The sequence below is a fragment of the Schistosoma haematobium genome, chromosome 7 (assembly GCF_000699445.3).
Source record: "Schistosoma haematobium chromosome 7, whole genome shotgun sequence".
Lineage (NCBI taxonomy): Eukaryota > Metazoa > Platyhelminthes > Trematoda > Strigeidida > Schistosomatidae > Schistosoma > Schistosoma haematobium.
In genome coordinates, this window is record NC_067202.1 from 16,026,696 (window position 1) to 16,038,102 (window position 11,407).

The 11,407-nt window shown below is 33.5% G+C and overlaps 1 protein-coding gene across 2 annotated transcripts in view; it reads right to left on the reverse strand.

Annotated features, from left to right (window-relative positions):
• Nucleotides 1-8,566, reverse strand: part of MS3_00009701 (uncharacterized protein) — a 30,846-nt gene extending 22,280 nt beyond the window's left edge. The window contains exons 1-5 of one of the 2 annotated variants that reach the window (XM_051218106.1): nt 8,066-8,566; nt 5,843-6,000; nt 5,735-5,809; nt 5,624-5,698; nt 1,721-1,991 (exon numbers count right to left, since the gene is read on the reverse strand). In XM_051218106.1, the coding sequence (XP_051064542.1) occupies nt 1,721-1,991; nt 5,624-5,698; nt 5,735-5,809; nt 5,843-6,000; nt 8,066-8,090 (604 nt within the window). In that variant the 5' untranslated portion in view covers nt 8,091-8,566. Of the gene's footprint in view, nt 1-1,720; nt 1,992-5,623; nt 5,699-5,734; nt 5,810-5,842; nt 6,001-6,156; nt 6,262-8,065 lie in introns of those variants that run through there. The other variant, XM_012939263.2, reaches the window with a different exon arrangement.
• Nucleotides 8,567-11,407: the final 2,841 nt, after the last annotated feature.

Below are 11,407 nucleotides of genomic sequence, written 5' to 3' on the forward strand. Positions count from 1 at the left end.
GCGTACTACCGGGCAGCTTGACCAGTGGGTGAGTGAAAATTTACCAGCTTGTTTTTGAAAAGGTCAGACAAAAACAAGACATAGCTCTATCCTGGCACATCTAGTTGATAGAGAGCATATCGTGGATAAAACCGAATCATTTCGAGTAATCTATCATATACTATCGTCATTTGCTGATGGAATCCGACCCCGTTTCCTATCTGTAGTAGTAGCTATAGGGATCTAAACTATAACCCTAGTTTATGTGTCCAGAAGAAATTCGTGACACCCTAGTCCCTACTTTAGCCGGTTATGGCTTACTAAACGATTTTTTTGCACCATATATTTGTTTGTCATTCTTCACCTCTTTCCGTTTGTATTTCTCAATATCCAACTATTTACACACATTTCTTATTACGTAATATTGATAGTTTTCTTGTGATTTTTACTTTAAATTCTATTCATCCAAGTTTAGTCCACTTCTTATATTAAACTAGGACCTTTTTTGATTCATTATACTCATCACTACTATTAGTACACCTGTCTTCATACGATCAGTTTATACATTTTACCTATTTCATATAGTTACGTAACCTATTTCATTGTGATCATTGACTGTGGTAAGCTTAATCATCCATTAAAGTGCTTTTTCTTATTTGTCAGTTATGGAACCAATTTATTTGAAAAAAGGCACTTGATTCACTCAACTATAAACGGTAGGGAACCAAGTAGCAGTGAATGGGTGATTTCAAATATATCGCTATTAAATTTAAGGTCTTAAAGTTTCTTCTTACATATACTTTGATATGTATTTATAAGTGACTGACACATTGTGTGTTATAGTTACATGACGAATACTGTGAATCTTTTCATTCGAAGTTTATTAAGAATACTGTTTGACGATAGTAAGCTAAAACTTGAATAAATGAATGATTGAAGAAATATGTATCAATTTCGGTAGAGTAATGAAAGAAAAAACATAGTCTGTAGGATGTGATCAGATTAACTTTATTTTCTTGTTGTCCTGTCAGCAGTTTGTTTCTGTAGTATCTCCAAACATTTTATAACAAGAAACACAAGCTATTAATCCACAAAAGGTCTCCAAAGTGCTTTATTAGAGTTCTAGTTAATGATCAAAAGTGAACATTATTATGTTGAGACAATAAATATTTTAATGCATTCTAAGTATTTTCAATCTGTTTCGGATGATTGATAAACAAAATTCATACTAAAGTCTTATCGGTAAAGTTATACTGAATATAAGAATGAAAAGAATTTTCAGTAGTTTAGATAATACTAATAATAATCAGTGGTGACACAGAATATATGGAATATGACTAGCAGTTGAATGCAGGACTTGTGTTTAGTCTTATTTAGGACTCCACAAATTAAGTTAAAATTGATACACGTTGTACAGGCAAGCATCCGCCTAGATATAATAGCTAGGGGAATAACGCGTTGATGCTTGCAGCTAAATGTACGAGGTTCGAATCCCAGTGTGAACAACTCTGGAATGATACGTATTCAGCTGAAGAATCCCATATAGGACAAAACACACTCTATTTACTCTACTGCTAGCCACATTTCATCTCTTCTGTGTAAACGTGTGTTATCATGGCTATATTAGAACAATCCGCACAGGATGCACATAAACCAACTAAAACTGATCATTGGGATTCAATCAAAATATTAACAACAGGGTAATCTAATTCATTAAAAGTTAACAACCACAGTATGTTACCTGTTGTCCCGTTGTATGAAGTATGATTTGTTGGTGATTTTCTTTCTGGTATTTCTTCTAATCGGTTAAAATATCCACTTATTTTCTTTATCATTGTAGTCATAACTGATGCCCAACTAATTGGTTCTTCATTTGAAACTATCATTAATTCATCATAAATTTTATCGGATAAACTAATTCGTTGACACCAACGATCCATGAAGGGATCAAGATGAAATAGTTGATTTGCTGATAAGCTATTTAGTAGTGCTTGTTTTTTAAAACAAGAAAACTAAAGAGAGAAAGAAAATCACATTTAAAACAAGAACAGACAGTCATTGGATTTCTGAAAGAGCCTTGAAGCAGGCCAGTTAGTGTTTTTGACAGATATTATTCAACTATCAAGTGGCTGATTTTGCGAGTAACATATATGAACCTAATTTAATTTAGTAGTGAACAAAGGCTATAAGTTTATTGGTTTGGATTAAAGAGAATGCATTGGCTCTTGATAACAAACGAGATATTGAATAAAAGATCTCTCAGAGAGAATCATTATACGGTAATCTGCTTTGTATTACTCTATAGGAGAGAAACATGAAATATGAAAATGATATACAAAAAAGACAGTTTCATGATCACAAAAATGTTTGATCACTTGTTTAAACTTCGTGGAACAACTAGATCAGGAATACTAAGGCTGAATATAGGGTACTTATAAAGTGTACCACGTTGATTGATCAAGTCGTAAATATTCAGTTGGATATGTATTACTTGTGCCAATTCATCATTCATCTCAGCAGAAGACGTCATCTGATGTAGAAGGAAGTTAATGTTAAACAAAAGAAAATGTGGTACTAATTCATGAAGATACTGGCTGGTAGAATTAACTTTGTTGATAACTACGGACAAACTAGCCTGGATCCACACCGTAATCACAACTGGTGTTTGGAGATTTTATGTGAAGTGGCTTTAGGTCTTGAGTTCTAGAACTAATCCTTATTTTTCTTCATAGCAAGTTTCCTCAAAGCTTATTCTAAGTGTTTGGTCCTTCGCATTACAACTGCTTCTATAGTTATTCCAACTACATTGCTGTTTACCTAGCCAACTTCACCTTTTACTTATGTAATATGAAAACTCTAACTGATACATATATTTGCCGAGCTCTGCATCGAATAATACTTACTGAGGTAACACTATGTATTTCGAATATTTTGACGATTTGAAGAGAAGTGAAATTATATCTGTGTAAATAATGTCATTTTTAGGAAGAGTTTGAGTTATACTGTTTTTAGGAAGAAGAGATGATTGATTTTTGTTAGTATATGCGACTTGTGAATGGACTGCACCGAAATATGTTGAGCACGTGTTTTAGTGTGAACATCAACACGGAAATGCAGGTGCGTAAAGTTAACGAGTTTCAAATAGGACGAAACCCGCATCCGGAATTCCGCTGCTAACCATAACTTTTCTATTCTATGTTAATAAAATACTTTTTTGTAAAATTCGTACAGTGTAATAAAGCCGTTACAAGTGTATATAGTTAAAACAAACCAATCTTATAAGGTCCTTCAAGTTGGTGGATGTTTATTCTAGAATAAATCTAATCTTCCTCAAAACAAATTCCGATATTTTTCAAAAATGAATTTCTTTGGCTATTAATGCAGTTTTATAACTCCAATGCCAGTTGTGGGCGCAGTATTTTATAATATTGATTTCAATAACTTTTTTCCGAGATGTATCAATACAGTCTGTAAGTTCTAGATAAAAAGTTACCAAGAATAATTATCTGGAAGTTTAAACAAACATCTAGTCATGTGCATATATCATCTACTTCCATGAGATATGAAAATAAACAACGAAATTCCTAGTAGTTAAAAAAACATCTACATAGTGGGATCTGAGTGTCTGATTGTATATCAAATAGGTGGTGCGCACTTCTGAGGGTTCTTCAAGTAGAACAAGAAAACTTTCCAATGTTTCATGTATGAACGTTATCCTTCAACTTAATCATGATAGTAATTTAGACCGACTTAAAGAATAAAATTGCTCATAATACTTTTCAATTTCGTGTAGACTCTTAATGAAAAATGTTTTATTTGAAGTTGAAAAGGTCTGAAATAGAATATATACTATGAGATCATATAGATATGTATCGGTATTATAGGCTCAAGTGTTGATTAATAATTAAGGAAGATGTATAACAAGATTAATTTTGGTAGGACATTCATTGAGACACAGAAACTACTAACTCAACAGATAATCCAGGGAAATTACTCCAGTTCAATCACGAACTGTTGAATGTAGACTCAGAAATAAGATGTTGAATTGACAATAGGACAAAATGAATATAAAGGTTTTATGTATAAAAGAGGTCGTTTCAAACCAATATAATCTAGTTTACTAAAGATTATATACTGAGTTGAGTACCATAAATGCATTTTAACGGCACCTATTTGGTTCAGTGAGGATTTTAAACCAAATGAAATCAATATTAATTGATGGATTTTTCTTATTCCATTGTTCACATAACATATTATACTAAACCTTCGTACTTCTCTCGTTCAACATGTCTTCGAGTATATAACCATACTGTTTAATTTAAAAGTGATATAGAACGGTTAGTACGAGAACTTAATACGGAAAAGTATCATGTATGTATGTAAAGATCATTACTTTGTATACTGTGAAACGTTTGAATTTAATATCAACAAGTAGTTGGTTCCATCAAATTCGCTGCAATTTTTGTCTTTGGTTCCGGTCCGGTGATGATTATTGAGGAGATCACATATTAGCTATAGAAATTACTATTTCTCATACTAATTAGTTGATTTGCTTATCCTAGCAAGACTGCTTTCTATGAGATAGGGTTTCTGACCTGATTCCCAATCATCCTCCGTTACCCGGGCCTGGGACAGGCAGTAGCCCTAGAAGAGCTACAGGCGGAGTTAGATGCTATTAATGCTTAGAAATCTTCCACAGAATTTATAAACGTGTTATCAGTTATAGAAGAAACTAGGTATAAATTGTATGATTTGATAGAAAAATAGAAATCCACAGGACTAAATAAATGGTAAGATGATCTTCAAACTCAAAATCCGAGAAGAAATAAAGGGTTACTACATCAAGGTCATTGCAGTCGAACCTGCGTAATGTCACAAAGGTTATCCAACCGTTGGTTGTGGTAATCTCCCGACCCCAAACAAGTAGCCTGTATCTATCAACAAAGATCAGTTCAGTGATCATGCTCTAACAAACTGACAATCTTGGTGTATACATATCTTATGAATTTAAATAAAGTCAGTGAATAAAGTAGTAGCTATTGACTACACTGAGAGAAAGTTTATCTACCGGATTACTCAAAGCCTACAGTTTGGTATTATTTAGAATATGGTACACGATTTAACCATTACTTCCCATTAAAAACATTAACGTTTTGAGAAGCAGGTTATTAAAAACCTAGTCAACATAAAACTACCTGGTAATGAGTCACTATTCTCTCCATTCAATTTATGTGATTTGAAAACAACGAAGCAGTCTAATTATTTTAATTTAATCACTGTTGTATTATCACATTGACTAGGTGTGAATAAACACAGCTTAAAAGGCTCTTTAAAATAGATCTTTAGGTACCAGTTGTGGAAGCGCTTTATTAACAATAGTTTATGCAACCTGTTTATCAAATACAAGTTTGTATGGTCTCATAAATCCCAACAACAATGTGGTCACACTGAAGAACTAAATCTAACTTGGCATCGCATTCTTGATTATATGCCTGATTACCACTTGAAACATTCTGGATGGGTGGTTATTCGTACCGCTGGTGTCAAATGCCATAGACTCAACAAAAAATCTAAAAAGATATGTGTTTAAAAGATTAAAATTTCAATATGGGTTGTACATAAGCTTATTGGAGAAAATACTAACCAGGGGTCTTTGTGAAGCTGCCAGCCACATTCCTGGAGCGTCCCAAAATGATTTTAATTTCACAGGAAGAGTATTCTACTAACAATATGGAATTATAAAAAGTCAACTCACCTCCAGAAAAGCGAATTCAAACTGGATAGAACTGTTACTGGATAGGAAGCAGAACTTCGCAAAGTAGTCAGATTCCTATGCCTTTATGAAATTGATAACTCAACATACATGATTCAGATCAGCGATTCCAGAAAATATTTCAGGACTGCAGTTATCCAGATATAATAATAAGACCGTAAAGTATGTAATGATTAAATATTTTAACATTTTTTGAGATGCAACCAATCCAAGAGTGCCTCTGCGATTGTCAGCCAAATATCGTGTATCTAATTGCAAATAAAATCAATATTTGTGAGAAAAAAAGTGGCGGTCATCACAAGAAATCTGGTATACAAAAGACAAATCTCTTCATATGAAGTTATGAAACAAACAGAAGCAGATAAAGTAGTTCCAAACTAGCACTTTAGGACTTAAATACCTACTTGGATGAAAAAAACCACACTGACTTGTAAGATAGAACTGAAAATTCGTAACTTATACAGAGCGCGATAACAAAAACATTTTTGAAGAAACGCGTTCTCCAGAGTGAAGGCTATGTCAATATCCAATATTGGATTTCAAAATAAATACTATATACTCGCTTCTATGCCTTATTATAGGACTTTACGCATTTAATATCGCTGGACATGGCTAGTCTATCAGGTCACACATATATTTGACTGTTTGTTTACAATTTAGACAGCTGAGACTAACGGACTAAAAGATCAGCAACATCAAGTAAACTTCGACAAGTAAATTATCACCATCAAAAAGCAAAGGCTGAGAAACCGTTTGGCCCATCCTTGTTTACCATAAAGTTGTTAAACTCTGAATTTGGTAAGCAAGAAAATTTAAAAGTAGACAAATATATAACGACACACCAAATGACCGGGGAGTCTAAGAAAATAAAGGTATAACTGATCAATACAGCAACCTCCATTATTGCTCCAAATACTGTTATTATTGGTAATTTTACTACTAGTAGTAGTAATGTTTATAATGTGGATTGGTATTTATTGTTGACAATATGCAATATACGTTGAAGGCAAACCAATGATTGCTAACTGAACTTTTTTTTACTAAGTACATTGAGACAGTGTTTCAGGTGAAGGCAATTAATTAGAGATACATAAAAGATTATCGAGCTTTCTCATTAACCAGCCCACTAAAAGAACCGCAGTCACAATGGCTAGGTAAGGGTTTCAAATAGATCCTACTGGTAAGATTTAAACGTCCAACCTCACATAAGTATTAGGTTTTAATGGGAAGTTCACCGAATTTTCATAGTGTTATTTTTAACGGTTTTTGCACAGAAACCACGTTCACGTCCATTTTTAAGGTATTTTCCAGGTTCGAATGTGAGCTACAATTTCCGTACATGGGTAACCTGTTTACATATCATGGCTTTATTTACTACGTTCGTTGATCGGTTGCTATAAGATTTCTTTAACTATCAACCTTCACTACGGACGTCCATACCGAGTCGAAACTGGATCATTTTATACTTTGAATGAGCTCTCTGGAGAGACAATTTGCAATTTATATCTATCGTCAACAAATCAGCTATACGGTGTGACGATTTCGCTGACATACAAACGGATGTTTTGATCCATAAGCACGCCACAGAAGAAGAAAGCGCCACCAGTCGACCTGCTCGAATTTCTTAATGTAATGGTGGCTGATGCTGAGTACACTGAGTATGGATAAATTGTTATGCAAATCCTACACCTCCTGAAAAATTTATGGTATTTCTATGTTTTCGTTAAGTTGATTGTAATCTCCTACGTGACGTTGCAATAAAACATCTGTTCGATTGAGCCCATGCTGGTCCTACCTCAGTCAATTTATATCGCTATTTAACTCGTCTCTCGGTGCACTACACATGTCTTTTTAAACCACATTGTGCTAACTTTACTAACATTCTTCGCAATTGTTTTGACGTCCAGTAACGTCGTTATCAACTTCATTCGTTTATTCTGCATTGAGATAATTTAGCTAATTATGTGACTTTACAACATTTATATGATACAATTGATTGAATAATACTTACATCAAATCACTGGCATTGGTTTTCTATTTTTCCTACTATTTTTGTGGACTGCAATTAATTAGCCTCGTTAGCATCAGTTCATTCTCTGCCGATCACTCCGAAAATTCTACAAATTACAAACATTGAGCCCGACTTTGATATCGGTAACAGATAATCTTGCGAAACTTGTGGAAGCGAATATCAATACTGGAGTGTAGGCATGTCTAGTTAGAAATCCTTGTAGCGGTAAATAAATCCTTAAATACATAGCTCTTTTAGTCTTCGACACTGTATGCTGACCACATTAGTTTTAGTGAACTCACCTATTGAAGGCGCTCGACCATGCATCCGCACCAGATCACTAGTGAGAATTCCATGCGCAACATCCCTTGCAATCGCTAGCCATATTAGATCAGTCGATCCGCGATATATTGATAGCCTATCGAATATATCTTCGAACCTTCTCTCTTCTGTTTTATGATTCAACTTGATGGGTACGATTCGTAGTAGTGTTGCTGGTCAAAATCCAAATACCTGTGGCATCTTCAATCAGAAATAGATCGATCGACTGATTCTACTGTCAGCCGCTATCCAACGTTCTTGAAGTAATTATTTCAATTGTCATAGCATGTATGTACTGACTACAATATAACTAAGTATATTTGATTACAAAGTGAAAATATTTGAAGTTTACTTGAATATTATTCAACTTTTTGGGTGAACCGTGTTCAATATTGTAATAAATACTTTTAACAAGATTTTACGGGTCATAAGCATCCACAGGTTCCACTACTTGTTATTAAGAAGTAAGTTATATGAAACGTTACTCATATATTTACCACCAAAATTGAAGATTCAATTCACACTATATACATCTTATAAAGGTCTTCTTTTATTGTCATCGACTGGAAATTTAGTTGGGAATATATCCGAAAATGAATTAAACCGACGCTTTATGCCTGCCTTTTAAGAGACATCTGATAAAAATAACTGAAATGTGTATCGAAAATCGACTAAACAAACTATAGAACCATGTATAGTATTGAAGTGTCGTTTCTCGAAGCACAATAACTTCAATATATTTCCACATAGACTAAAGGACAACAGTGAAAAATGAGTGTCCAATCGGTCCTAAGTTGTATGAAACAGAATTTGGTTTTATGTCTTTGAAGAACTGTAATGGTTTATAACTGTGTAAATTAGTCACTATCAGATAACTTCCATCTCAACGAAATATAAACTTTGAATACGACTACAATCAATTAATACCGGTTTATAAGAACCAGGTAAAAATGATCACTGCAAACAAGTATTATGATTTTGGGATAAAAACTATAATTCGTCGTAAAGAATCGTGGAGGAAAATGACTCTGACTATCTAGGAAACGAGTTTTCACATCAAATAGTACCATGATTAATAGTGACGTTTAACTTAGTGCCTTCAACAAGTTGGTATCCATACAAACTGATTAGATTATCATTAATCTCAAATGTTTACAAAACTGTCCATTCTTGGCAATTACTAATGATTATAGAGGAAAAATATTTACTTAACTTTACTTATTTCTCAGTTATCTTAAACGCCTAGTTCGTCATATATAAGCATAAAAGAATTATAGAAGTAATGCGCTGCTCTTCTGATTGGCTATTGGTATTATTTATAAATGAGTAACACAAACGTACTGATCTTGTAACTTGGCCGAAGGTTTATTCGTTTAATCCCATATGAACTTACTGATGACCACTGCTTGATCTATATACCGAGGTTTTTGACCAAACCATGATTGATTGTTTATTGAATCATTAACTCATCTCACTTTCAATCGAAACATGAAGTCTTAATTTATATCATTGACTACACTGTACGCAACATATATATGATAACATTTAATTTTCACTTGAAAACCCCTTGTATCGTTTATAGATTTTATTGAGTAATAACTCAGTTAGTGACCCATTTGGTCATCCATACACAAATCAAAAGAAAAAAAATGATTAAAGTAAAAATCGTATTGACTTAGAAGTTTCTTAAGATGTGTCAGTCAAAGTAAGATGTCACTAGCTACCGAACAAAACTCGAACAGATACGGTTTTATTAATTAAAGAAAACTATTTCATGCGTAAGATTGATTTTACAATGTTGACTGTTCTGTAACTTGTGGTAATAAGCTGTCTTTCTGGACTTATTTAGTTCTTGATTTATTGTTGTGTAGTTCCATTGTGGGTTTCGTGTCATCAAGTACTGTGATCTAGTGCTGAGTCTAGTGCTTGAACCAAGTGATCAACACTATTGGTTTATCATCAAATACACAAAATGTGTTAGTGCAGAACCAGGTCGAATTTCGTGTTTCATGTCTAGTTGATGCATCTCAACTCAAAACGTATATAACTGGTTTGTCAAAAGTTGAAAACTTTTACAACGATATCTTGATTAAGAAGAATTCTGATAAGAGTTGAGATAGTCAGAAACGTTCCTGATGCTGTGTAATGTCATACGGTTGGTATTTTAGAACTATCTTTATTCATAGGTTTATATTAGTTACCATCCAGAAATTTGTACACAATATATTTAGACATGAGTATAAAGTAAACTTGGTTGGTGTATTGTTTTCATGTAATTCAATCTAGAAAATAAGTTACATATATGTTAGGGTGTGTTTATTTTTCATTCGATACAACTGCAATAAATCAGTCTGACAATCCATGTCTAACTTGAAATCAGTTACAGTTTAATGCAAATAGACAATATTATAAAATGATTTAGATAATAGTTAAAAATGAGTTATATCAAATTGAAACACATTTCTATTTTGTAACTGATAGAATAAGACTTGAATAAGTAACTAGGCTAATTTGTGTCAATACAATTTCCAAACAACGAGAAGCGTATTACATCCATATGATTCTGAGATGGTAGAGCTACAAATCTTCTCCACTACTTTAGAATCATACAACTGAATAGTTTGAAAACATACAATTCCCACTGAAATAAACTCAATTATGACAGCGTTTATATCTTATGATTAATATTGGTTATGTCATTTGAATAAATGAAAACAAGTTTGAGTGTCGTTTTTACATTTTATAAATGATTCCATATTTAACAATATAATGATTAAACGAATATTAAGGGGGCAACAAATTATGTAACGTTTATGAACATTTTTGGTTTATGATTGAGATCATGAACCGATTGATGTTAGACCAACTTTGGTAACCTGGAAGCACTGGATGGCCGTTCCGTTCTATTGTGGGATTCCTCAGCAGTGAGATTATAAGACAACTGGAATATTCTTTTAACTGTTATATTTCGCTTAGCCCATTAACCGATGTTGTATGTTTTTACCTTATTCACATTAATGTTAATACAATTACAGATGTTTCATATGATTTCTCTTTTGCATATGGTGTACTCACTTACTTACTTACTTACGCCTGTTACTCCCAGTGGAGCATAGGCCGCTGACCAGCATTCTCCAACCCACTCTGTCCTGAGCCTTCTTTTCTAGTTCCATCCAATTTTTGTTCATTTCTCTCATGTCTATTTCCATTTCTCGGCGTAATGTGTTCTTTGGTCTTCCTCTTTTCCTTCGGCCTTGAGGATTCCATGTGGGGGCTTGCCTTGTGACGCAGTCGGGTGCTTTCCTCAATGTGTGTCCTATCCA